At 51.8% G+C, this 26974-nt stretch overlaps 4 protein-coding genes across 6 annotated transcripts; 2 read left to right on the top strand and 2 right to left on the bottom strand.

The window, feature by feature from the left end:
- Positions 1–2299: 2299 nt before the first annotated feature.
- TAF6L (TATA-box binding protein associated factor 6 like) lies at positions 2300–10628 on the top strand (the record flags this gene model as incomplete). Of its 2 annotated transcripts, XM_079708813.1 has the most annotated exons (10): positions 2309–2455; positions 2762–2848; positions 3515–3665; positions 3821–3871; positions 4435–4529; positions 5948–6022; positions 6163–6383; positions 6736–6868; positions 9466–9594; positions 9713–10628. In XM_079708813.1, 10 exons carry the CDS (start codon positions 2309–2311, stop codon positions 10481–10483), a joined length of 1860 nt encoding a protein of 619 aa, XP_079564939.1. In that variant the 3' UTR covers positions 10484–10628. The 2 variants fall into 2 exon arrangements, with proteins under 2 accessions (XP_079564940.1, XP_079564939.1); XM_079708814.1 differs by lacking the exon at positions 5948–6022 and having other exon boundaries at positions 2300–2455.
- TMEM179B (transmembrane protein 179B) lies at positions 10495–12816 on the top strand. 2 transcript variants are annotated; one of them, XM_079708815.1, is made up of 6 exons: positions 10495–10743; positions 11315–11405; positions 11576–11763; positions 11845–11976; positions 12148–12226; positions 12472–12816. In XM_079708815.1, exons 1-6 carry the CDS (start codon positions 10613–10615, stop codon positions 12631–12633), a joined length of 783 nt encoding a protein of 260 aa, XP_079564941.1. In that variant the 5' UTR covers positions 10495–10612; the 3' UTR covers positions 12634–12816. The 2 variants fall into 2 exon arrangements, with proteins under 2 accessions (XP_079564941.1, XP_079564942.1); XM_079708816.1 differs by lacking the exon at positions 11315–11405 and having other exon boundaries at positions 10495–10708.
- A 99-nt stretch (positions 12817–12915) lies between these two features.
- On the bottom strand, positions 12916–14081 carry TMEM223 (transmembrane protein 223; the record flags this gene model as incomplete). Its single annotated transcript, XM_079708817.1, has 2 exons — positions 12916–13351; positions 13766–14081. The coding sequence occupies 2 exons, from the start codon at positions 14079–14081 to the stop codon at positions 13059–13061; spliced, it is 609 nt and encodes a 202-aa protein (XP_079564943.1). The 3' UTR covers positions 12916–13058.
- A 196-nt stretch (positions 14082–14277) lies between these two features.
- NXF1 (nuclear RNA export factor 1) lies at positions 14278–26506 on the bottom strand (the record flags this gene model as incomplete). The annotated part of the gene is made up of 21 exons (XM_079708318.1): positions 14278–14785; positions 14905–14965; positions 15462–15644; positions 16124–16196; positions 16806–16848; positions 16972–17087; positions 17193–17251; positions 17368–17475; positions 17607–17662; positions 17758–17826; positions 18292–18328; positions 20153–20262; positions 20446–20553; positions 20686–20774; positions 21146–21215; positions 21329–21409; positions 21533–21637; positions 21750–21833; positions 22643–22802; positions 23022–23205; positions 26479–26506. 21 exons carry the CDS (start codon positions 26504–26506, stop codon positions 14747–14749), a joined length of 1863 nt encoding a protein of 620 aa, XP_079564444.1. The 3' UTR covers positions 14278–14746.
- Positions 26507–26974: the final 468 nt, after the last annotated feature.

Genomic DNA, 26974 nt, shown 5'->3' with positions numbered 1-26974 from the left:
CGCTCACCGGCCTGGGAGCCAGCTGCGCTGGGGGCCTGCCCCCTTCGCTGACCACGTGACCCAAGTTCGGTAACCTCTGACCTCCTCCCCCGTACCCCACCACCTCTACTTCTAGCATGAAGCGAGGCTGGGTGGGAGGATGCGCATCACGGAGACCGGTAGAGGTCAGTTCTGACGCCTCGTTAACAGTATGGCTAGTGGCTGAGGATGTGGAGGAGAGGAGGTTGAAGAGCGGGAGACTTTGGTCGGAACCCGGACTTTGTGGATTGTAATGTGGGCACGTAACGGGGAAAACTCCTCGGCGCCTTCCGTGTGGGCAGGATTTCGTGCTCCCATTTTACAGGTGGAGAAAGAAGCTTAACAATTATCCATTGGCGGGTTTCCACCGCCAAGTCTCCTGGCTGGGAATCCAGGCCTGGTTCCCCACACAGCCCGCCGCTCCTCATGATTAGAACGATAGTTTAGTTCTTGCTCCCTACCCAGGTAGTGCTCGCTGGATGATCTTGGGAAAGTCATTTAACATTTAACCCCTTTGAGCTTTGACTTCCTTGGCTGTGAAATAGACATATACTTACCTAATACCTATCTCATTGTTAATGTGGGCAGAATGAGGCGTAAGCCATATAAAGCACTTAGCTCGATGCCTCAGGCATAGCATGTGCTTAGAAAAATCACTGTTCTTTATTCGTTTTTTCAGCAAGTGTTTATTGAGGGCGTGTTATGTGCAGACGCACTGCCTGACGCTGGGGATGCAAAGGTGAGCAAAAAGGCACGATGATCCTTGCTGGCATGGAGCTTACAATCTAGTGGGGAGGTAGGTGTTAATCGGAATGTTACACGAGTATATAATTACAGACTGTTAACTGCTTTGGGAGGTAAAGTACTGGCGCTCTAGGAGCTCACTGGACAAAGGGGTTGGGGGTAGAGGAGGAGAGCGTTTCAAGTCCAGGAAACAGTGTATGAACGTCCTGAAATAAGGTGTTTTTGAGGAAATGGAAAGAGGCCACGGGTATGCAGAACACGAGAGAGTGGAAAGAGGTGTTTGCAGATGTAGCCACACATGCAGGGCCTTGGAGCCATGGCACAGGTTAGTTTTTTATTCCAAAGGCAATGAGGAGCCATTGGGGAAAATGCTGCAGGGAGACCAGGTAGGGTGCCCACTGGATTTAGGGACCTGGAGGTCACTGGTGACCCACTGAGCCTTGTCAGAGAGGAGTGGTGGGGCAGTGCCTGGGTGGGTCACCGTGAAGCTGGGTGAGCGTCGCTGCCCATGGTGCTGATGCCTCAGTTTGGTCCGTGAGGGCCAACCTTCTAATTTTGGGCTGTGCTGTTGGAGTAGTCACCAGCCGCTGTTTTCGTGCCTTCTTATCCTGCCATATCCTGTGAACGGAAGAGCAGGTTCCAGCTTTTAGGGCTCATAGCCAAACTGGGGAAGACCAGACACATGGGCAGAAAGCCCAGCTACTAAAAGCCTGACAGTCCCAGATGGCACATGGGGTAGGAAGACCTCAAAGGACAGGCTGCTTCTGCCTTAGGAAAGAAACAGGAGGGTGTGGGGGCTTGGAGTAAGGTGGGGGACAGACCAGCCCAAGGCCTGGGAGTGGGGCGCAAGGCAGGTTGGAAGACATGAGGCGGCCTTACTGGGGGGACGGGTCAGCTTGATCAGCTGTGGGGATTTGGGACCAAACACGGTATGCTGAGCCAGGGAGTTGGGACTTTCCTTTTATGAGTGGTGGAGAAGTACTGAAGACTTGAGCAAGGGACTGTCGGGGTAAAAGTAGTCTTTTCATCAGTGTTTAGTCCGTAGCGGTTCTAGCAAGGATCAGAAGGAAGAAGGCATGAAGTTTTTGTTTATAATTAGTGATTGTAACATTTTCCATTTGTGTAGTGTTCTAGACCCTGAGTTTCTCCCACCTCATTTCCTTTCATCCTCACCTCAACCCTGTGAGTTAGGGGGGGCAGGGATTATTGCCACTATTTTACCAGGGCTCAGACTGATGAGGGTCTCAGCCAGGTTCACATCGGAGGTGGTAGAGCAGGGCTGGGACCCAGTTCTGTGCAGCCCAAGGCCAGGCAGTTTCCCAGGTTCCCTGTTCTCTGCCCTCTGGTCCAGCTCAAGTCTGTTTCTTGCTCTGAGCCTCAGGTTTCCTCACCTAGACACTCAGAGCCATCGTGACTCCTTGTTCAGGGATTCTGGAGCAAGAGCAGCAAGACTGGTTTCGAGGGCCTTGAGTCAGGTTCACAGGCTCTGAGGGAGCCTGGGCTGGCCTTTCACACCTCCCTCCCCACTCCCAGCTCCATCGGGGCCATGTCTGAGCGAGAAGAGCGGCGGTTCGTGGAGATCCCTCGGGAGTCCGTCCGGCTCATGGCAGAGAGCACAGGCCTGGAGCTGAGCGATGAGGTGGCAGCCCTGCTCGCAGAGGACGTGTGCTACCGTCTCAGAGAGGCCACCCAGGTACACTCCCCCTCTCCTTGTCCCTTCCTTTGACTACCCCCTCCCCCAGGGGTTTATTCAGCAAGTATATGTCAGGCACCTACTCCCTGCTCAGAGGGAATGCAGTGGAGGCAGTCCCCGCCCTCTCCAGAGCCCGCTTCCAGCCAGCTGGGCTTCCAGCGAACAAGGTGCTTGCTGGGCAGACCAGGCAGGTTCATAGTCACATCCTGCACATGAGAAACTGAGTCACAGGGAGGGGATGTGACGTTGGGAGTTGTTTGCCCCCTATTCCCTGTCCCTTGACTGACTCTGTTCCTCCGCTCCCAGAATAGCTCTCAATTCATGAAACACACCAAACGGCGGAAGCTGACTGTCGAGGATTTCAACAGGGCCCTCAGATGGAGCAGTGTGGAGGTGAGTGGGGTGCCAGCTGCGGAAGGCTCGGTTGGCACGAGCCCTCCTGCACGCCCAGCTCGGGGCTGGCAGTGCAGCGAGATGTGAAGACCCAGTGCACACACGAGGAAGGTCACAGCCACCACAGCACATGTGCCGGGCCCAGCCCCCAAGGGCCAGGAGTTCAGAGAGGGAGAGGCGGCCACGGAGACCAGGAGGTTAGGGAAGGTTTCTTGGAAGAGATGGAACTTGAGCTGAACCTGAAAGGGAGGCTGGGATTAGACTAAGTCACAAGGAAAAGAGGGCATTCTGGGTGAAGGAGGAGCCTGAGCACAAGTGTAGGGGTTAGAATGTCCTGCATAGTTGTTCCGGGGCAGTGGGTCCAGGGAAGAAGATCATGTTTAGAAGAGAGGAGGGTTTTCAAAGTTGGGCAAGTGTGAGGTGGAGGACCAGCAGCCTGTGGGTGGGGTTCTGAGTCCCTGTGGATCCGTGAGGAAGGACCACATTCTACTCCTTGACTCAGCGAATACCGGATGCTCCAGCCAAGTTCCCAGTGAAGGGCCTGGATCCCCGGGCATCCCCCCTCTTCTCAGGACCTCTGGACTTCCCGCAAACATAGCCTCCGTGCCCTGGTCAGTAGAGCACCTCTTCCCTCCCTGGATTCGGCCCAATCGTCTCTTCACTCAGGCTGTGTGTGGTTATGGGTCCCAGGAGGCACTGCCCCTGCGCCCTGCCAGGGAGGGTGAGCTCTACTTCCCCGAGGACCGAGAGGTGAACCTGGTGGAGCTGGCCCTGGCCACCAACATCCCCAAAGGCTGCGCCGAGACAGCTGTGAGAGGTGACCGCCGGGGTCATGCATGGGGTGGGGACAGGAGTTGGGTTGTCGGAGGAGTGGTGATGGGCTGGCTGGTGGATGGGGCGGAACTCAGAAGGGTGGGTGGTATTACAAGGGGCAGAACCCCAGGCTGACCCATCTCTCTCCTCTGGTTCTAGTTCATGTCTCCTACCTAGATGGCAAAGGGAACCTGGCCCCTCAAGGATCGGGTAAGGGGCAGTGTGGGGAATGGGCCCTCTGCCTGGACGTTCCTCCGTTAGGAGCTGAGGGTGGTGCCTCTACACCTCTGAGTCTTCATCTGACAAGAATTTTCCGTGCCTGAGGGGTGCCTGCCCTGAATGGGCACTGCTCCCCGTCCAGAGGCCTCAGAGTTGGAGACAGTGTCCCAGACTTAAGACCGATCGTGATGCCATGTTGGATGCTAGTACAGAAGTCTGGGCAGCTTGCTGGGGTCCCTGAGGTGTCACACTTCCAGGGCCTGCTGAATGGAGCTTCACAGAGCCTGAGGCTTATGACCTTGGAACTCGGGGACTAAGCAGGAGTCTGCCCAGCAGAGGACAGGTGGGAGGCAGCGTACAGAGCTGGGTGTGGAGAGCTTGCAAGGTCAGGGTTGAGCAGGCTGCTCAGAGGGGCTGGCAACTCTGCTCCGGGAGTCCCGTCGGAATGGGCTCCTCGTGGGAGTGTGGGAATGGCGGTGGTTGCTGGGGGGAGGCCGGGAGGCTGGGAGAGGGCAGGGCTCCACCCTGACCACCTTCTGCCCACCCTCTGGCAGTGCCCAGCGCTGTGTCTTCACTGACTGATGACCTTCTCAAGTACTACCAGCAAGTGACTCGGGCTGTGCTGGGGGATGATCCACAGCTGATGAAGGTGAGCACGTGGGCCTGAATTGGGGCACGAAGTCCAACTTTCAAATCCTCATGGAATTCCTTCAGATGCCTCCTTCTGTTCTCTGAATGCTGAGTGACTGATGTGGACAGAAGCTGCTCTTGGTGGCGGCGTGCTGCTCTGTGGCTGGCCCTCCGCCAGCGCTGCCTCCTCTTCCTACTCTAGTAGGAGCCCTTGTTCCTTAGGGAATGGGCAGCTCAGCAGGGCCCTGTGGGGGCTCAGGTGATCAGCCTCCCCACACCTTAATCCAGAGCCCACCCTTTGGGGCATCTGTTGACCTGGAGCCACATGGGGCATCCACATGGTAGCTTTCATTTGCCCGGACTTGAGAGGGAAAGGAGAAGAGCAAGTGGAGGGAGCCAGGTTAGGGTGCCTGGCCAGACCTTGTGCCAGGCCTCTTCTGTCCAGAGTCAGACGAGGACTAGGTTGATGGTCTGCTTGACCATGTGGCCTCTCTCTGTTTGAGGGTTTTACATCTTCCATGTCTGGCTGCTGCTGCTATTTCCCTTGCAAAGTTAGGACTGTTGTTACTATACTTCTCTGCCTTAGAAACTTGGCTGCTGGTCCCCAGGCAACAGTGCAGTGGCTGGATGTGGGGCCTGGGAGCTGAGCTCCTTCCTCACTAGCTGCTGTCCGCTTTCACAGAACCTGAACCTTAGGGTCTTTATCCAGAGGAGTTGGAAGGGCACAGGTGGTGGAGGTTCAGGGCTAAGATGGTTTTACTCATTTACCTACTCTCTTTTTTCTGCTTATCAAAGTAATACCAGGGGACTTCCCTGGTGGTCCAGTGGTTGAGAATCCACCTTCCAATGCAGGGGACATGGGTTCGATACCTGGTTGGGGAACTAAGGTCCCACATGCCGCGGGGCAACTAAGCCTATGTGCTGCAACTACTGAGCTCCCACGCCACAACTAGGGAGGAGCAGTTACGCCACAACTAAGACCCAACGCAGCCAAAAAAAAAAAAAAAAAGTAATACCAGCATATGTTTATAATAGAAGTACTGTAATATAAAATCATACAAAGTAGAAAGTGAAATTCTGTAGAATCACCCACTCACCTTTTTTTTTTTGTATGTATAAACTATACATAGTTTACCATCAACCAGTGGTATCATACTAAATGTTTGGTTTTAGAATAACTGCTTTACTCAGTTAAAAATATGTTGGACATTTAGGTTGTATTCAGTTTTTTATTATTACATTACAGACAGTGCTATCTGTATGTGGGTATGTGTGAGTGTGTTTCTTTTGTAGCGGGTTAAATTTGTAGAATTGCTGAGTCACAGAGTTTGAACGTTTAAAATTTTACTACATAGGTGCTAAATTGTTCTTTTAAAAAAAAACGTCAGTTTATACTTGGGGCTGGTGGACCGTGCAGTGTGGCCCCTTCCATTTCAGGTTGCTCTCCAGGACTTGCAGACCAACTCGAAGATTGCAGCACTCCTGCCGTACTTTGTTTATGTGGTCAGTGGGGTAAGTGACCAGACTGCAGGGGAGGATGTTTTGTGGGGAGGAGATGATGCAGCAGCCTGTAGGGCTCACGGCAGTAGCCATCAGAAGAGCAGGCTCTTGTGCGCCCTTGTGTCCCCTAAGCACCCCTCTCCTCCCAACAGGTGAAATCTGTAAGCCACGACCTGGAGCAGCTACACCGGCTCTTGCAAGTGGCACGGAGCCTAGTTCGGAACCCACACCTCTGCCTGGGGCCCTATGTCCGCTCCCTGGTAGGCAGTGTCCTCTACTGTGTCCTGGAGCCACTGGCTGCCTCCATCAACCCGCTGAATGACCACTGGACTCTGCGGGATGGAGCTGCCCTCCTGCTCAGCCACATTTTCTGGTAGCTACTGGGCCTAGTGCTGATCAAAGGGCAGGACTGCTGCAGAGCTGAGTGGGTTGCGGTAGGAGATGGGGTGAAACTTCTGGCTTTGAGGCTCTATGTGGAGAGGTCGGGAGCCTCTTCCCTTCTGTCTTCCAAGCTGGTGTGCCGTGAACCCGGGCATTCTACAAATGGGTGACGAACGTGCCAGGGGTTTGGTCCGTCAGCCCTCAGATCCTGGGCCTCTCGGCCCAGACGCCTCTTTCACTCACCCCAGTGTGCCATACAGGTGCTGTTTTCTCTGTGTGCTGGGACTTGAGTGCAGCTGGGCAGTGCTGTGCCTCATTCCCCTGACTGAATGTTGCTCCCGCAGGACTCATGGGGACCTTGTAAGTGGCCTCTATCAGCAGATCCTGCTCTCCCTGCAGAAGGTCTTGGCAGATCCTGTGAGGCCTCTCTGCTCTCACTACGGGGCTGTGGTGGGGCTGCACGCCCTTGGCTGGAAGGTGAGGACCCTGGCTTTTCTCGCAGAGCTGTAAGAGCTCCCATTTGTAGTTTGAAAGTCTTTCTTGTCCAAGAACCTGTCATCTCTCTCCATTTTTTCAGGTCTTTCACTGTCTTTCAGGATCCTTTCATAATTTTCCCTGCAGAGAACCTACAAATACTTTATTCCATTTATTCCTAGATTCTTGCTATTTTTGATACTGTTGTAATGGTGTCTTCTTTTAATGGTATTAATTTCTTACTGGTGTATAGAAACACAATTGACTTGTGTATTGATTCAGCTACTTTATTAAACTATCATTTTTAACTGTGGATTATTCTGGGTTTTTAAGGTAGATCATATCGTGCAAATAATGACAGCTTTTCTTTTTTAAACCTTATGCCTTTATTTTTTTGAATTCTCTTTTTTTTTGTTGGGGGGCCACACCACACGGCTTGTGGGATCTTAGTTCCCTGACCAGGGATCGAACCTGGGCCCTTGGCAGTGAAAGTGCAGAGTCCTAATCACTGGGCCACCAGGTTATTCCCAAACCTAATGCCTTTAATTTCTTTTTATTATTTTATTGTTAGGATCACTAATATTTTACATATGATGGTAAAATGGGCATCCTTGTCTCATTTCCAATTTTAAAAAAAGGGTTAACAGTAACCTTTCCTATTTAGGCTGATGTTTACTTTGTGTGTTTATAGATAGATACCTTCCTCAGGTTAAGGAAATTATATTCTTAGTTTTATTATTATTTTATGTTAACTTTTATCAAATGCTCTTTCTGTATCTTTTGAATTAATCCTAAGGTTTTCCTGCTTTTATCTGTTAATGTGATTTTCTTTTTTTTTTGTCTGCATCACACAGCTTGTGGGATCTTAGTTCCCCAACCAGGGAATGAACCCCGGGCCCGGCAGTGAAAGCGCTGAGTCCTAACCATTGGACTGCCAGGGAATTCCCTATATAGATTTTCTAACAGTAAACCATCTTCACATTTCTAGGATAAACTCAATTTAGTCATGGTATAGTCTTTAAAAAAATGCAAAACTTTTATTGGAATATAATACATTTTTTATATACTGTTGGCTTTACTAAATTTTTATTTTATTATTATTTTTTAAATTATTGTTTATTTTTGTTTGCATTGGGTCTTTGTTGCTGTGCATGGGCTTTCTCTAGTTGTGGCGAGCAGGGGCTACTCTTTGTTTTGGTGCACGGGCTTCTCATTGAGGTGGCTTCTCATTGTGGAGCACGGGCTCTAGGTGCACGGGCTTCAGTAGTTGTGGCGCACGGGCTCAGTAGTTGTGGCGCACGGGCTTAGTTGCTCCACGGCGTGTGGGATCTTCCTGGACCAGGGCTCGAACCCATGTCCCCTACATTGGCAGGCGCTTAACCAGGGGAAGCCCTTTGCCAAAATTTTAAATGATTTATCTCTATTTATGAGTGAAATCAATCATTAAGTTTCTTCATGTACTGTCCTTACATGGTTTTAGTATCAGGGTTATACTGGCTTTATGGGATGAGGTAGGGATATTTTTTATACTTTATATTTTTAAATTAAATTTTATTTTATTTTATTTTATTGAAACGCTCTTTTCCTTGAGTGTCCGTAGACTGTAAATTCTGGCATGGTGTTTTGTGGTTATATTTTTAACTACTACGGTTACAGAATTATTTGAGCTTTCATATTTCTTTTTTTTTTTAAAAAGATCTATTTATTTCATTTATTTTTGGCTGCATTGGGTCTTAGTTGTGGCAGGTGGGATCTTTCGTTGCGGCGCGCGGGCTTCTCTCTAGTTGTGGCACACGGGTTCCAGAGCGCGTGGGCTCTGTAGTTTGTGGCACATGGGCTCTAGTTGAGGCGCGTGAGCCCAGTAGTTGTGGCACAGAGGCTTAGTTGCCCCGCAGCATGTGGGATCTTAGTTCCCTGACCAGGGATCAAACCCGCATCCCCTGCATTGTAAGGCGGATTCTGTATCACTGGACCACCAGGGAAGTCCCAAGCTTTCATCTTTCTTGAATCAGCATTAAGTTTTATTTTTCTAGGAACGTGTTAATTTTATCAACATTTTCAAATTCTCAGTCTGTGGCTAACCAAAGAACTTATCCATATAAGCCTGTCACAAACGTCACCAGCTCTGTGAAGTCTTAATTGCTTTTCCCCTAAATTAAACATAGGATTTAAAATTATATAATCAGAGTCCAGGTCTCTGATCAGTTGTTTGTTTTTGCACAAGTGGTTTGAACTGAGTTCCAGGTTACATCTACGCCAGGACATTACTTGGCTGTATAGGGTAGCAGTTGGCCACTAAATTTCTCTGTTACCAGGGTGCATTACTTATACCCTCTTAGCCTTTGGCACATATGTCAGTGATAGTGGGGTCACTTTGTACTGTTTTTGTATGTCTTTGTACCCGATCTTTGTTCCCAGGGCTTAATTAAGGCTTGGGCATCCAGGAGCTTCCAAACGTTGGCTGAATATGCCAAGCAGGGAATTTAGGATTGAGCCCTAAATTCAGTACCGGAGATAAAAGTAGATCTTTCAGGGGAAATGGTACTTGGGAGACAATAAGCAAAAAAGAGGCACTCACTGCATTCTTCTCTCCCTTCCAGGCAGTAGAGCGAGTCCTGTACCCACACCTGTCCACTTACTGGACAAATTTGCAGGCTGTGCTAGATGATTATTCAGTATCGAATGCCCAGGTTAAAGCAGATGGGCACAAAGTCTATGGAGCCATTCTGGTGAGTGCCAGCCCCTTCCAGCCTCTCCTCCTTGCATAAGCACAGCAGCTGAGCTGGCTTACTTTGGAACACTTGATAGGCCCAGGTTCCTCGTATCCTAGTCCCTCTGCTCTTGCAGGTGGCCGTAGAACGACTGCTGAAGATGAAGGCCCAGGCAGCAGAGCCCAACAAGGGTGGGCCAGGCAGCAGGGGGTGCCGGCGCTCAGACGACCTGCCCTGGGACAGCCTTCTCCTGCAGGAGTCTCCCTCCGGGGGCAGCGCAGAGCCAGGCTTTGGGTCTGGTCTTCTGCTGCCGCCAGGAGGCGCGGGGCCGGAGGCTCCTTCCCCTTCGGTGACCCTGGCGGACATCTACCGGGAGCTCTACGCCTTCTTCGGTGACAGCTTGGCCACCCGCTTTGGCACGGGTCAGCCCGCGCCCACGGCCCCGCGGCCGCCTGGGGACAAGAAGGAGCCGGCGGCCGCCCCCGACTCGGTGCGGAAGATGCCGCAGCTGACCGCCAACGCCATGGTCAGCCCGCAGGGCGACGAGAGCCCCCGGGGCGGAGCCCCCCCAGCGGCCTCTGCTCCCACCGCCTCTGAGGGCAGGCCGCTGCCGCGCGTGCACCGGGCGCGGGGGGCGCCCCGGCAGCAGGGCCCGGGCGCCGGCACCCGCGACGTCTTCCAGAAGAGCCGTTTCGCCCCGCGCGGTGCCCCTCACTTCCGTTTCATCATCGCCGGGCGGCAAGCAGGGAGGCGATGCCGCGGGCGCCTCTTCCAGACTGCCTTCCCCGCGCCGTACGGGCCCAGCCCGGCCTCCCGTTACGTGCAGAAGCTGCCCATGATCGGCCGCACCGGCCGTCCGGCCCGCCGCTGGGCGCTCTCGGACTACTCGCTGTACCTGCCGCTTTGAGGCGGTGCTGGCCTCTGTGAATAAATCCCGCGCCCGGAAGTGACGTCTCCGCGCTCGTGGGTCGCGCCGGACGAGGCGGGGCTTGAGCGGTTGGCTCCCACGGCGGCGCTTCCTGGTGGCGAGGGAGCCATGGCTCTTCCTTGGCTGCAGCGCGTCGAGCTCGTGTTCTTTGCTACCGCCTTCTTGTGCGGAGCCGTGGCGGCCGCGGCACTGACCCGGACCCAGGTGCGGCTGCGGGACGGGGCCGGCCGTCGGGCCGGGTAAGCGGGGGCGGGCAGGCCGATCCTGACACGGAGAGTCCGCTGCTGTCCGGGCCGGGCGGGTTCTGGCGCGCTGCTTCTCTCAGCCGGTGGGCCGGTTGAGGCTGGTCGGCGGCGGAGTTGCATCGGCGGTAAACGCGCTCTGTCGATCCGTCCGCCCGGGTCATACTCTGGCCAAAGGAACGAGTCCTCGGGAGAGTCTTAACAGCATCAGCTATAGCCCGGCCTGGTGACTCCCTCTGCATAACCTCACCCTGGCTGTGAAACAAGTTGGCCCAGGGCCCCCTAAATCAGACACTATTGTGCTAAGCTATTCCAAGAGATAAAGCTTAGTGTAGTGGAGATGATCAAAGTACCAAATGGTTGCAATAGAATGTGTTAAATGGCAAAACAGTGATGTAGCAGAAGCCAAAAGTTTAGGCTGAGTGTTTATCGCAGCCAGGCAATCATGTTAATAAACAGGTTCACTTAATCCCTATAAGTAGGCGCTCTTACGCCTGTTTTACAGATCAGAAAACATCGGAGATAGCCTAAGGTCAGAGTTCTGGTTCTACTCTAGGATTTCTGCATGAGGGGAGACCAGAACTTGTGAGGCAACTCTGAAGCTCTTTGTATTTCATAACTACCGCCTATTTCCTGATCCTTCTGGCCACTCACTGCAGGTTTGATTTCCCCAGCAGACTCATTAATCTACTGGCCCAGAAACAGGAACTGACAATGCACAAATAACTCCCTAGAGCGGCCCTGGTCTAGATTATCCCCAACACCTGCCATGAGCCTGCCTCCGGAGGCACTAGCCTGAAATCTAGGACTCAGCAGCTTCTTTCCACAGGGCTCCTTCAGCGGCAGCTGTCCCCTGTATGGTGTGGCTGCCCTGAATGGCTCCTCCCTGGTCTTGTCCCGACCCTCGGCCCCATCTCTCTGCTACTTTGTGGCTGGGGCCTCTGGCCTGCTGGCCCTCTACTGTCTCCTGCTTCTGCTCTTCTGGGTCTACAGCAGCTGCATCGAGGATTCCCACAGGTGACTGCCCACTCTGAGGGCCGGGGGCTGAGGTGGGAGGAGTCCCACCTCAACCACAAGGTTTATTCTCTCCTTCCTTAGAGGCCCGATAGGGCTCCGCATTGCACTGGCCATCTCAGCTATAGCCATCTTCCTGGTCTTAGTGTCTGCCTGTATCCTTCGATTTGGCACCAGTTCCCTCTGCAAATCCATCATCTCCCTGAACATAACTAGGTAATGATTGGAGGGGGAGGGAAGCCTGGCTGGGGCTGACTACCTTCCCTCTGTAGAGGGGATCCTATACACCCCGTTTTATATCCCCATCAGTTCTCAAAGGGGCACTGGAGCACAGGGGTATTTAGGGTATGTCTCCCCTTTCTCACAACAGTCTCTTTGACCTCACAGCTGCTCTGATGCCCAGAAAACTCCATGGATACCCCCTGGAACCACTCTGCAGTTTTACTCGAACCTACACAATGCTGAAGTGAGGTCCTGGGATATGAAAGACTGGGTGGAGATTGAGGGATACACAGATTCACATAATGAATCATATAACACAATCTGTAGTTAAGAGTGCTCACCAGTGTACTCTGAGCTTGGCCCACCAGTGAGGGGCTGAGAGGAGCTGAAGGCTTGACAGCCTGACAGTGAACAGCTAAGAGTGGTGTGTGGGTGGAAGTGGATTCGAGATGGGCCCACTCCTTACACTCCTGTTCCTGTCTCCCACAGACCTCTTCTTGGGTGAATCTGGTATTGTGGTGTGTGGTCTTGGTGCTCCAGGTCGTGCAGTGGAAGTCTGAAGCCACCCCATACCGGCCTCTGGAGAGGGGGGACCCTGTGTGGAGCTCTGAGACAGATGCTCTTGTTGGGCCACGCCTTTCCCATTCCTGAAGACTAACCAAAGAGTACTCCTGCCGCCAGACTCCATGCCCAAGTGCCTGCAGTCCTCTTGCCCCCACATGGCCCACACGGCCGGGAGCCTCAGTTTTCCATCCAGGAGGGAAACATGATTAACAGACCCCCTCTTCCTACAGCTGTTTTTGTACCAAAGTATTATATTACTTTCTTTCTTCATTTCAGTACTGAGTTCTTGGCGTAAAGCACTGTAGGTAGGGTGGATGGGAGTAAGGAGTGAAGGCGAAACGGGCATGGATCAAAACTTGGAGGCACTGACAGGTAGCTGCCCTTGGGACGACTGCTCCTTTATTTGCTGTTAATGAATTTTGGGCCTCTTGTGTGACCCTGGTTGTCACCCCATCCCTAAGGTTCAGTTTTGATTCCCCTCTGGGAGGGGTGAGTGACCTGAGGTGGTTTCTTCACAAGCTCCGGTAGGCACCCACAGTGTTATCAAAGAGTTTCGTGTTGGGGAAGTGTCCAGCTTTGTCCAAGAGGAAGTAGAATCGTCGGCCTTTGACCTTCAGAGGCAACATGGCAGGGACTTCACCCCTGTGGGCCATGCAGGATACTTGGTTCAAGGGAACTGTAAAATGGGCACCCCAGCCAAAGGGGGCATGAGTGGTGAGGGTCACTTGCTTCCCTCCAGCGTGTAGCATCACTGAGCGCACATAGCGGAAGGAAAAGAGAAGACCGGCACCAAATACAAGAGTACCTGCAGGAAGAGCAAAGATTGGGGTTTTCCCTGGAGAGCTAAGAAGCAACCCTTACAGTGTGCCCGCGAATTAAAAAAATTGTGATGATAGTAACATTTACTGAGCTCCTCTTACACCCCAATCATGTATTAGTCATTCCTCCCAACAGCCTTAATAGATATTCATCCCCATTTTAAAACAGGGTCCAGAGCGTAAGTACTAACTCGCTCAAGGTCAGAGAGTGAGAGGCAGACTTCAGCCTGAACCTGTACGAGGGCTTGGCGCTCGGGGACGTCCAACTCCAGTGTACCACACACCTATAAGGGTGGCCTGCCCATCCTGGAGGGTTGGGAGCCCCTTACTCTTCTTGCCCAAGCGGAGAGGATTGTGCCCGCCCTCCTCGACCCATGCCGGGAAGGCAGCCCACACCTTACCGATGGCGCCGCAGCCGACGGCAAGGCCGTAGCGCCAGAGCGCGGAGCGCAGGTCCAGGCGGCCGCGGCCTGGGGACTCGGCGTCTGGAAGCCGAGTGTAGGCCGCGGGGCGGGCCAAGGCGGCAATGGCTAGGGAAGCCCAGAAGACGCCCTGGCCAGCGCAGAACAGCCCGAGGACGGCGAAGAATTGACCCCGTTCGTGCTCGAAGAGCAGCACGTCCCGTGGCGGGGCCGCGTCATGCAGGGCCCTACGCGCGGGCAGGGACTGCAGCGTTAAGTACAGCCGCACAGGCCACTGCCGCCCGAGAGCCGCCATGGCCCTGAGCGGCGCCGCTTCCGGGGCGGGACTTCCTGCCGCTGGCCCCCGCCCCTCCCCCTCGGAGTCCATCTGTCAGCCCCAGGGGAGGCGAGGTGAGCCGAGGCACCCCACCCCCGCCCCCGCCCCCGGCCTCGGCCTCGGCCCCGCCCGCGCTTGCGAAGGGCAAGGCTAAAACAACCCAGCACACTCGACACAAAATACAATATCACTCTTTATCTTAAAAAGTAGGGAGGGGGCTGGGCTTCCCTGGTGGCGCAGTGGTTGAGTCCGTCTGTCGATGGAGAGGACACGGGTTCGCGCCCCAGTCCGGGAGGATCCCACATGCTCAGCGGCTGGGCCCGTGAGCCATGGCCGCTGAGCCTGCGTGTCCGGAGCCTCTGCTCCGCAACTGGAGAGGCCACAACCGCGTAACGCAAAAAAAAAAAAAAAAAAAAAGTAGGGAGGATCCTGGCAATAAGTACACAAAGCACCTAAGTCTTTCGGGTAGTTTAGTGTCAATTCTACAATAAGCTTTGGCTTCCTGGAACGGGGGAGGCTCAATCTTCTTCCGGGAAGTCTTCCAGAAGGCAGGTAAGGAGAGGAGACATCAGTACATACAAGGGCTATTCACAGGGATCTTCTGGGGCACAGGGATCTTCTGGGGCATGGGGCACGACTGTGGATCACTTCATGAACGCCACTTCTGGGATCTCGCCTTTGGCCTTAGAAAAAAATAAAAGGTCAGTAGAGCCAGGTGGCCCATGCCCGTGTCCCAAGCCTACTTGACCCTCTTTCTTGAAGGCCTGGAAATCTCTTTTAGCCACCTATTCCCAAATCTTACCTTGAGATGAGTGAAGGCCTGGGCAGATGTGGTGTAGTCCCAGTTGTTGTCCTGAAGGCACCTGGAGTAGGACAAGAACAGGCACCTCCATTAGAACCAAAACGCAGTCACCCTGATCACTAAATGCCACTTCAACATCCATTCTATGGAAACACTCACCAACAATTACATACATTCTTGCACTCTTTATACAAATGAAAACTTGGTAAAAATCCATCTATCAATGGTCTTTTGGATACAAAGAAATATTAAATAGCTATCTATTTCTATTAAATAGCTAACAGAAATGAGACTAAGGTGAGTTTTATACTAATAGGGAAAGATGTTCATGGGATAAGTAAAGTAAGTTGCAGAACAGTATAAAAGAGGGACTTCATTTTGACTTTAAATGTTATGCTAATGTATGCATAGAGAAAATTTTTTTATGGACCATCTTTTTTTTTTTTTTTCTTTAAGTAATAAAAAAAGTTCTGGCTTAAAAAATTTTAGGGGCACTCATGATTCACCACCAGCCCTGCCCCATTTTACCCTTATTCCTACACATGCCATGTACTCACCTCTGGGACCACTCAAGGTTCATGCCAGACTGGGTAGAGAATGCCTGCACCATTTCCTGCTGCTCTGGGGAGAGGGCGGGCACTGGGCTGGAAGAAGGTGTGGGTGCAGGCATGGCAAAGGCTCTTTGGATCTCATCAGGACTGGCATTCCGCACAAACAGCTCATCATTTACGATGCATAACCTTGGGGACAAAAAGCACCTGAGACAGCTGGACAGACAGACAGATAACCTCATCCTCCCAACATCATTCCTATTCTCTCACTTGACACTCAGATCCTTTCAATGCCCACGAGGTCCCTTTATCATTTCCTCCCTCTCCCGTGGACTCCATGTATGGGATTATCTACCAAACACACTAGAATTATACATTCTCCCCCAACCCTCATTTATCTTCACAACAGACTTAGGAAGTGAATATTGTTAAACCACTTTTCAAATGAGGAAACTTGCCCTTAGCTAGAAGTGATGGAGCCAGGATGAAAACCCCAGACAGCTGGACCCCAGAGCCAAGCTCATCACCACTATGTGACCCTCCTCTCATCACCCCCTGCCTTTCTGAATGTCTGAAGATACCCAGAGGACCGACTCCACCCTCCCCAATTTTCACAGTGGTGGCCATGGATTGGGACTGGGACCCCATATGGTAAGTCAAACACTCACCCTGAACTGCTGCCAGGAACAGCGACGAACGTCCGGGTAAAGGCTCGCAAAGAGTCCCGAGATTTTCCATCCACTGCAATGATAACGATGGTGACAACCTGTCAGAGTCACTCATGTTTTATGTTTTCAAACAGCTTCTCAAAAATCATGGTCTTAATTGATACAAAGAACCCTAAGTGGGCCAGACAGGGATGATTATGTGCGCACAGGGGAGCACAGCGGGGAGGAGGACCAGAGGTCAGGGAGGACAGTAATAACAACAACACTGCTATCCCACTAGTAGAGTGTGTGTGTGCCAGGCCCTGTGTCAAGCATTTTATACATCACTTCATTTACTCCCCACAACACTGTGAGATGGCTATTACTAACCCCCTTCCTTTCACAAATAAAGACTCAGGCTCAGAAGTAATGTAGATTGCCCACAGACACAGAGGACCAAAGCTGGGATGGAAGCTCAGACCTGCTTGACTCCAAAGTCTGTGTCCTTCTAATCCTCAGGCTTTTCCCATATCCCAGACAGGAAAAGACAGGTGGAGAGGGTAGGCTTGGGGAGGCAGAATGACAGAAGGAGGTCAGGGAAGAAGAGAGAAGAGAAGGTAGCTGGGAAGCTAAGAGTGCTGAGAATGACTAGCTGGGAAAGGGACCACTCTGCAAACTTGGGACTCCAAAGATCCCCACCCACCTTCTTTGAAGACTCCATTGACAGAAAAACACAGCAACGTGCTCTGAAAGAGAAGCAGCAGCATCAGGTACCATGTAGGCTCCCAGCCAGAGCCTGAGCCCTCCCCGCCTCTTAACTGCCCCTTCCCCAATTCCACACTTCTGCCAAGGAAGACATAGGTGCTTACTGTCTGGGCGCTTATGTCTACCACGAAGGAACTGACGTCATGCTGAGTTTTGGGCAACTCATTGAGGAAGGCCACGACGTTGAGACGTGTGTGCTTCAGCAGCCGGAACCGCAGGGCTGTGGGAGGAGGGGAAGCCAAGGTGAGCAGCTGCCACACTCAGCCCAGACTGATTCCTTCCCATCCCCTTCTCCCAACCTGTTCTGCTCACATCACACACTTACTAGGGTCTTTAAGCTTCTTCACATTCCTACTATCCTTGAAGTACTCAGCTAAGTTGCTTCTGGGGGGAACAGGAGAAAAAGGAGGCAGTGGTCAGAGCGGTGTGGATGCGCACGTGCTGGCCTGTATATGCCGAGGAACTCTGGTCCTGGGCAGGTTCTGGGATGTGACACTCACCGGGCAGGGTTCTGGGGGGTGAAAGGAATACTCAGGGAGCAGCAGGCCCCATCGTGGTAGGCATCCAGGAGCCGCTGCCGGTCTCCAGAGTCATATATCGCATAGTACCTACGAGGAAAACAAAAGGGAAAGCCTGAGCTCCACAATCTGGGGCCACACAGGGACCGACAGCTCCCGAGAGCGAGCTGTGCTGGGGCTAGCCCACCGCTCCCCAGCCTGAGGCGACCTGAGATACTCACTGCTGCAAGAAGTGCAGGACCAGATTCTTCAGGGTCTCTGTTCCAAAGTAGCTTCCCTGGAATCAAACAGATATTAGGACCATGTAACCAGGACTCTCCTCCCAACGTGAGCACTAGCTCTGTGCCCCCAACCGCGCCCCCCTCCACTCACCTTGCAGGGAGGTAACACTGTGGGGGCTTCAACGTCAAAGGAAATCGGTGGGGGTAACTCATGGCCGTCCTGCAGAAAGGAAGTGACAGCCGACAATATAAACCAGACAGAAAAGGCTGGATGAGCACTCAGATGGGAGAACTAAGAGTGAGGGGCCACAGGTCAAGTGTAAAAGAGAAACGGCAAGGGTCCATGAATCCTGATAGATGCAACTTTTGTCTACAGGTGTTTTTCTGGGAAGAATGATTGTATTTTCAGCGACTGTGAAGCTGGGGAGATCCCAGCTGGGAGAAGGATGTCGCATCTCATTGTTCTACCAGCCCTTCAACCCTCCCTCAAAGGTCCTCAATAAAATGGCTCGATTCCCCCCACCCCACCAGGAAAGAAAAAAAAAAAAAAGGATTAGAGACTTTGTCAGATTCTCAAAGGGCTCCATGTCCCCAAATCAGTGATCATACAAACATGTTAGGCAAGACTGTGAGGGTCCGAGATGCTATGCTTCTCAGAAGAGAATGAAAAAAGTTAGGTACTTACCAGGCGTAATAACTTGGGAAATCGCTCTCGAACGGCGCTGTCAAGAATAGGACAGAAGTGAGTGATGCTTCAGAGCTGCCGTGCCTCCTGGGCTGCTCTAGGGGCAAATACACCAATGCCCGAGGGACAGCCCATCCCATCCTCCTTGTCCTCACTCTTTCCCAGCCTCTGAGCTCCAGGAAAAACGGCCCCAACTCCCCATCTCTCCTGAGGCACCCAGAAATGACTGCCTCAGAGGACGACTCTCTCCTCTCTGCCTGACTTTTGAGCGTGCCACAGGAGCAGCACTCCCAGCCCAGGCTTTAAGCCAGGACCTCCTTTCCCTCCCTGTCCCCCTTACCTTCCACCTACTCACCTGTGCAGCCCCCGGGAGGAGGGAATGGGGTGGGAGCCCAGGGGCTCCGCTGCCTCAACAGGTATCCGTCACTTCTGCCAGGTCTGGCCGTGGCCAAGACCAGAAAACACCACAGAAATGGCACTGGATGTTGGGGCAGGGAGATGAGCAAGGCAGGGCTCAGGAGGAGATGAGGCCAAGGAAGAAGAGAGGGGACGAAAAGGAGAAGAGAGAGAAAAGGTAGGAGAGGAAGGAGCAAAGGAGAGATGGGGGAGGTACTGGAGAGGAGAGAGAGAAAGGAAAGAGAAAGCAAAGAAAAAGCGAAAGCACTACACGGCAAAGAGTCATTTAGAAAGAAGAGGGAGAACAAAGGGAAGAAGGCACCTGACACAGCCCTTTCTTTCAGTTCCCTCTTCCCTGTGATCCAAGGAGGAAGTGGGAAACAAATCCTCGCTGTGGCGAGAGGGCAGCTGCTGTTGGCCAGGTCTCTGTCTGCTACCTGGGTTCCCATCTGAGCTGGGCGTGGGAAGTGAAGCAGCCATGGGGGCAGGAGACCTCCCTCAGAAGGGGTGAGGGCTCAGGCCCCTGCAAAGTTGGGGGGGTGAGGGTCTGTGCCCCACCTCTGTTGGCCCCCAAGTTCTCTCCTGATGGCCCCTCTGCGACTGTGCCTGTCTTAGGTTGTTCCTTCCCTGAGGAATCTTACCCGTCTCTGGCTAACCAGCCATCCTCCGGGGCCAAGCAGGGTGATGTGAGGTGAGCGAGGGGCAGCGCCCCCAGAGAGGGTCGGTTCTCTGTCTCCTTGGTAGCCTATGCCCCCGTGGCCTCCACGCCCAGCACCTGCCTTGGGATTCCCTCGCCTACTGGCGGGGCCCCGGCTCTGGTCACATGTCTTAGGGAACCCAGGTGTCTCCTCCAGGGAGGGCCCAGCTTACAGCATTGGGCGAGAGAGACCGATGGCACGGCACCAGCCACCAGGAGGCCTCAGCCTCAGCGTGGGCAGGAAAGCCCAGGCAACAGCCTTGGGCAAGGAGATTGTGAGAAGAGAGCCCCTCTTGGCAACAGGGCAAGAGGGGCCGTTGCAGGACAGAGGAAGGAAGAACTTCCATCAGCAGGAAGTCCCAGGGAGGGAGGGCTTTCTCTGCCCAGGGTTACCAGGCTCTTGGCTCAAAGCAACTCCATGTATGGGGCATAATATACAAGATGTCCCCTAGTCATGGTAAAAAAAGGAGATGCTCTTCTTGAAACAAAAGGGTGAGGGGAGTGTAGAAAAGGCTGTGTTCAGGAAGGAAGGAGAAAGGCCATAGAACCAGCAAACAGGCGGACAGGTGAGAAGAAAGGAAAGGAGGCCTCGGGCAAAGCTGGGTGTCACGGACAGACAAAAGGGAGGAGCACGTGATCCTCCCCAAGGACAGGTGGTTCCAGCTCAGGGCTGCACATCTCCTGCAGACGGGCACTGGTCAGGGTGCATCAGCTCAGCCTCCTAGGGGGTGAAGGTCCCCAGGAGGAGAGACAGAGGTTAAAACTGACCTGATGTAGGTGGACTGGTCTCGAAAATTATCACACAGGGTGTTTCCGATAAGCCACAGCTCTTCTAGCTTCAGCCCTTTTATCTTCTCCAAATCCCGCTCAGATTTTAGCTGCAAAGGATGGGGAGAAAAGGCAGGAAAGACATGCTGGTAAAGGGAGCCAGCTAGATTCCTCCCACCCCCAAGTCCCACCTCATCCCTTAAATGCCCTCCCTCGCCTCTTGCTGCCACCAGGCAACCTCTCTCCACCCTCTGCCCACCCCATCCAAAACACAAACAGGCTCTCAATCTCACCTCATTTTCAGAAAGATTGAGGATCTTTAGATTGGGTGCTTTCTGCACAATGCTGGACAAGTCATCCAGCCTGTACAGCTTGTTATTGCTCAAGTTTAAGGACAACAGCTGTGGGGAGAGAATAATTTAGAGGAAGCACGAGCAGCAAGGGAATTTGAAACAAACCTGCCTCCCAACCCCATCCTATCTATCTATCTATCCCACCCTGCTTCCTCCCACCTAGTGGGACAAAGGCCTCACCTCAGGGATGTTCTCTTCAATGATTCGTAGGGTGGCTGACATACAGCTTCTACGATTCAGGACAACATCAATGTTCTGGGCCACCAAATCTTCAGGAAGGAAAGGGAAGTCTGAGAGGGCTTGCCCAGCCCAGCGTTCCCACCAAACCAGCCTCAAACATTCCATGCCTGACAGATCCCCCTCTGCCGCCACCCATCTAAAAATTACTGCTATCGGGCTTCCCTGGTGGCGCAGTGGTTGGGAGTCCGCCTGCCGACGCAGGGGACGCGGGTTCGTGCCCCGGTCCGGGAAGATCCCACGTGCCGCGGAGCGGCTGGGCCCGTGAGCCGTGGCCGCTGAGCCTGCGCGTCCGGAGCCTGTGCTCTCCGCGGCGGGAGAGGCCACAACAGTGAGAGGCCCGCGTACCGCAAAAGAAAGAAAAAAAAAAAGGAAAACAAAAAATTACTGCTATCAACTGTACCTGGGTCTGAACGGAGGCCCTTGAGGTCAAGTGCTTGTTGGGAGCCATCGTATCGTTTGCTCATGATCAGCTACAGAGGATCACAAAGGATTCAGCGGTCACTGGGGTTGCGTGTGGGGGTCGGGGGGAGGGTGAGGACCGGCAGGACTCGGGTGGAAGCCCCATCCCTTGAGGCTGCCTCACCTTTAGCTGCTCTACTTGTTCTGGCTTCAGTTCGTTCTGCACAGTGTGGGGTGGAGGAGAGGAGTTGATGATGATGGATATCTGCAGGGGAGATACGCATGGGCACGGTGAACTCCAGGGAGGCCTAAGCCCCAGGACCAAGACCCAGTCCATGCCCTGAGCACCAATCCCCACCCCTAACCAAGCCAGGCCCTTCACACACACCCTGCGGTTCTCCCGATCCAAAATCTTATAGTTGACAGCCTTCAATGCAGAGGCAGTACTGGCATCCTCAACAAAAAACTGGGCCCGCGTGTTTTCATAGTGAAACTGCAAGAAGAGAGAACAACAGCATTGGACCTGAGAGCCCAGAGCACCCCCGTGCAGCTGGTACCTCCACCTGCTCCTTGGTCCCCAGCCACACACTTGGGCCTTCTCTTACCTCAATGGGAGAGAAAGGGATGCTGCACTTGCTCTGAATCATGCTCAGGAGCCATGACTTGTCATATTTCCTGCCATAAGGAATCTAGATGAGAGAAAGAGAAGAGAAGGGAACAAGATATAACTAATACTGAACAGCAGACCCACTCTAGTCCTCCTTTCGTATCATCTGCCAAGCTCTAAAAGACTTTCTGAAGAAACAGTCAACTAAAGGTTTTCTGGGGGGACTTCCCCGGCGGTCCAGTGGTTAAGACTCCTCGCTCCCAATGCTGGGGGCCCAGGTTCGATCCCTGGTCAGGGAACTAGATCCAGCATGCCACATCTAAGACCCGGTGCAGCCAAATAAATATTAAAAAAAAAGTTTTCTGGGAACTCCCTGGTGGTCCGGGTTCAATCCCTGGAGGAGGAACTAAGAAGGTCCCACAAGCTGCGCAGTGTGGCCAGAAAAAAGGGTTTCTACTCAAGCCAAACACGAACTCCTTAACCTCCTTTCTGTCCATTTATGCTTATTATTCCTCAAAAGATTCAAATTGTTTGATTCTAAAAGTTCCAAGACATCATTTATAACCTGCCTGCCCCTGAGAGAACTCAAGGGACCCCCAGCTCCACACTCAGCTTGAGTCAGATGGAGACACGTGGAGGGGTTATTCCACCTCCCAACCACAGTTAGCACATTTCCCTTTAGATGGCCTCCCCATCCTACCTGTCCCCTTCTCCTTTTCTGAACCTGCTCTTAGGTGTTCTAAGATATTGATTCTTAGGAGAAAGAATGGTTACCTGATTGTGGAGTTAACAGCTGAGAACACTGATTTTTTAATGTGAAAAGTAAACACCTTAGCTCTGAACCCAGCCCCCTACAGCCCCCCTGCACCATGTACTTTCCAAGATACTCACTGTAATCTTAAACCAGCTCTTTGAGGTCCCGTCCTGGCTGGTGCCAGCCCCTCCGCTCTCTGGAGGAGCCCGATCTCTCCGCAGAGGCACAGTAACGTGAATTCGAGACCGCTCGTGCCAGTTATCACCCCGACGGCTGGGTCGTGCAGCATAGGGGGCGCTGTGGGGAGGGAGAGAATAAAACACTCACAAAGGTTAGGAATGTCTTCTCAAAGACTTCCCTGCACTGTTACCAGGACCACAACTAAGACTGCTCAACCATTAAGCAGGTCCTGGCATTTCTCTCTCTTCCAGGTGGGAAGAGAAATGACACGGACAGTAAGAGGGCTACATAGATGAGGGGGTCGATAAATTCAAACCAGATCAACTGGTTACTTACTATCGTACTCGGGGAACATCCTGGGCATCGCTCATTGCCACATCTCTGTCATCTTCCTCAAGGCGGGAAGACCGAACCACAGAACCTCCTCTTCCAGACCTCCGGTTCCCCTCACCATACTTCCACCGGAAAGGGCCCCGGCCTTTCTTTCTTCTTTGAGGGAAACTAACTCGATCATCGTGCTCTGGGGTTGGGAACAGAACATAAATGAGAAAATACATCACTGGTTCAGCTACCTTGCTTGGCAACCACAGCATCCGGCACCCGGCACTATCAGATGAGATACACAATCACTACAGAGACCACCTCCGTGCAAACTCTCCTGCCTGTCCAGGGAAAGAACCCTCTCCGTGGGATGGCATCATCAGGGGAAAAGGATTGGAAAACTGTGTAAAGTCTTTAGAAAAATGAAGCAGAAACTGGAACTATAGAAAGAAGAAGCAGAATGTGGAAGTGCGAGTGTCCCAAGTCTAACTGGATACAACTCACAGCCCCTGAAAGTCACCTGAAGTCTGCTTTTCTCAGCCTCCCAAATCTACTTAATCCCACTCAAAAATTGTTTTAACTTTTAATTTTATATTGGAGTAGAGTTGATTAACAGTGTTGTGTTAGTTTCAGGTGTCAAACAAAGTAATTCAGTTATACATATAAATGTTATCTATTCCTTTTCAAATTCTTTTCCCAATTAGGTTGTTAGAGAATACTGAGCAGAGTTCCCTGTGCTATACAGTAGGACCTTGTTGGTTATCCATTTTAAATAGAGCAGTGTGCACACATCAATCCCAAGCTCCCTAACTATCTCTGCCCCCCCACCCTTCCCCCCTAGTAACCATAAGTTCATTCCCTAAGTCTACCCTCACTGAAAATTTGATCAGTGACCTTTCACATCTTGGAAAGCCAATCACAATAATTACATCAGCTCTCAGTAAACAATACTTCCTTTGCCTGTATAGCACAGACATCAGTTACAAATATGACCAATTTAAGGGCTTCTTTTAAGTCTTGCTCTCTCTTCAAAAAACTAAAAATAGAGCTACCATATGATCCAGCAATTCCACTCCTGGTTATATATCTGGAAAAAACAAAAAATACTAACTCAAAAAGATACATGCATAAATTAGGAGGTTGGGATTAACATATACACACTACTATATATAAAACAGATAATCAACAAGGACCTACCATATAGCACAGGAAACTCTACTCAAAACTCTGTAATAACCTATATGGGAAAAGAATCTGAGAAATAGATATATGTATAACTAAATCACTTTGCTGTACAACTGAAACTAACACAACATTGTAAATCAACTATATGCTAATGTAAAATAAAAATTTTTTAAAAAGTAAAACATCAAAACTAAGAAAAAGGGAAGAATACATATAAGCTTCACTTGTTTTTTTTAATCTTTTAATTTTTATTGGAGTTTAATTGCTTTATAATGCCGTGTTAGTTTCTACTGTACAGCAAAGTGAATCGGCTATATGTATACATATATCCCCTCTTTTTTTGGATTTCCTTCCCATTTAGGTAACCACAGAGCACTGAGTAGAGTTCCCTGTGTTATATACCATATGAGCTTCACTTGTGTTCAGGGGGGAAAAATAAAGATACATGCATCCCAAAGTTCATAGCAGCACTATTTACAGTGGCCAAGATATGGAAGCAACCCAAGTGTCCATCTAATGGATAAACAAGATGGGGTATATATACACACAACAGAATACTACTCAGTCATAAAAAAGAAAGAAATCTTGCCACTGCAACACCATATATGGACTTGGAGGGTATTATGCTTAGTGAAATAAGTCAGGCAGAAAAAGACAATTATTGTATGATAGCACCTACATGTGGAATCTAAAAAATAAAACAAATATATTCAGCAAAACAGAAACAGTCTCACAGATACAGATAACAAACTAGTGGTTACCACTGGGGAGATGGGAGTGGGGACGGGCAAGATAGGTTATGGGATTAAGAGATACAAACTACTAAATATACAATGGATAAGCAACAAGGATATATTGTACAGCATGGGCAGTGACAGCCATTACTTTGTAATAACTTTTAATGGAATCGAATTTATCAAATACTGAATCACTATGTCATACACCTGAAACTAACATAATATTGTAAATCAACCTTAGTAAAAAAAACTAAATAAATAAAATTCTTGTTCTTAAACTGCCACTCTGAAGTGAATGTGGAAGTGTGAGTGACCCAAGTGTAACTGGACACAACTCATACTCCCTGAAAGTCACCTGAAATCAGCTATCAGCCCACCCAAATCTACTTAATCCCAAGGTGACCTCTCTCACATCTTGGAAAACCAATCACAATGATTACATTAGCTTTCAGTAAACAATACCTCTTTTGCCTATACAGTACAAACATCAGTTACAAATATGACCAATTTAAGAGCTTCTTTTGAAAGTCTTATTCTCAAACTGCCACTCTGAAGTTTAGGGAGTGGGCTCTTTGTTTCCTTGGTCAGAAATGACTCTTAACTCAGGAGACAACCCCTAAATTCAGGTTCTAGTGGCAGCTAGGGTGTTTCACCAAGGGCCCTCAAATGTTCTCCAGGAATATGATCCTCTGAATCCTGGTGGGTAGGAATGGCTTCTTAAAAAAGACGAATGATTCCCCAAAAAGGTCTGTCTAATGCGTAATACTCTGCAAACAATGAACCTCAAGAAATGACCCTAGGGAAAAAATAATAAATGAATAGAAAGCGCAGCTAACGTTCATTGAGGGCTTTCTCCAATGCCAGGCACCATGCTCCAGGCACTTGCCACGAACAATCTCGTTTTAACGCACACACGGAGACAAACTCAGGAGATAGGTACTGTTTCTATCCTCATTAAAGGGGTGGAAAATCAGGCCTGAGTGTATAACTCACTCAAGATTGGCATAGCCAACTCAGGATTGAAACCTCGGCTGTCGTGTGCTCTTAACCACTACTCTGGACTAAAACCCAATGTAGTGTTCGGACTAGAACATCGAGTTAGTGTGTAGGTCTAAAATATTAAGCCAAAGCCGCGGCGGGGCGGTGGGGGGCGGGGGGGGCAAGACCGACTGGACGCGCGGTAGAAAATAGGGCACCGGCAGCCCAAGAGCAGGGCACCGACTCACATTAAAGAGTCTGGCAGCCAAATTGAACTGACAGGTATCAACCACCCACAAAGTTCAAAGGAATCTCGTCACCCCGCTGCCGAGCCATCGGCTTCGAGCCGCAGGTGCTCGCAACGCCAGGATTCCGGAGTTAACAAGCCGGGCACCCACCCTCAAGTTCAGCCAGGCCCCCGGGCTGCCTCGCCCCGGACCCGCGCCGCACACCGCCGCTCCCCGCGGACGCCGGGCCCCCCGCGGCCTCATGCCCCGGCGCTGCGGCCTAGGCCGGTGCTGCCCAGCTGAGCCCAGACCCTCCCGCTCCCCAACCCAAGGGCCGGCACTGACCGTTGTACGACTTCCCCTCGTCCGCCATAGCACAACGAGAAAGGGAGGGCTCCGTCGCGGGCCGCAACCCAGCCCAACGTCCGAAAGCCCAGGCGCTCCTGGCCGAACTGCTCCTGTGCCGGGTGCTACCGTATTTATAGGGCGAGCACGTCACAGAGCGCCGACGTCGTACAATCATAGGCGGAGCTGCTGGGACATGCGCACGCGTATCCGACGAGCAGACGCGCCGGGGGCGGGACTTGGCGCTGCACGCCCCGCCCAGGACCTGAGCTCGCGAAGCTGAGTTACCGCGAGTTCGCCCCGCCCCCTACTTTCATCCGTCCGCCACTGGGCGTTACAGCCCAGGATTCCAAGAGGAACAGGGAACAGGAGCCACAAGAAGGGCTGCCGAGGAATGGGAGACCAAAGGCCTTGGAGTGGGAGTGACCCAGCCAGGGCTTAAGTCTCAGCTCAGCCCAGCCCTTTGCCATCTGCATATCTATGCCTCGCTTTCCTC

This window comes from Hyperoodon ampullatus (genome assembly GCF_949752795.1).
Source record: "Hyperoodon ampullatus genome assembly, chromosome: 7".
Taxonomy (NCBI): Eukaryota; Metazoa; Chordata; class Mammalia; order Artiodactyla; family Ziphiidae; genus Hyperoodon; species Hyperoodon ampullatus.
Note: the sequence above shows the minus strand (reverse complement) of the source record. Positions and strands in the feature narration are given on the sequence as shown.

Excerpts from the sequence above, each read along its gene's own strand:
- TMEM179B (XM_079708815.1), top strand. The coding sequence starts at position 10,613 with ATGGCTCTTCCTTGGCTGCAGCGCGTCGAGCTCGTGTTCTTTGCTACC. Across the intron at positions 10,744-11,314 it reads GGGGCCGGCCGTCGGGCCGG|AGGGGAGACCAGAACTTGTG; the intron begins GTAAGCGGGGGC and ends GATTTCTGCATG. Across the intron at positions 12,227-12,471 it reads CGAACCTACACAATGCTGAA|ACCTCTTCTTGGGTGAATCT; the intron begins GTGAGGTCCTGG and ends TGTCTCCCACAG.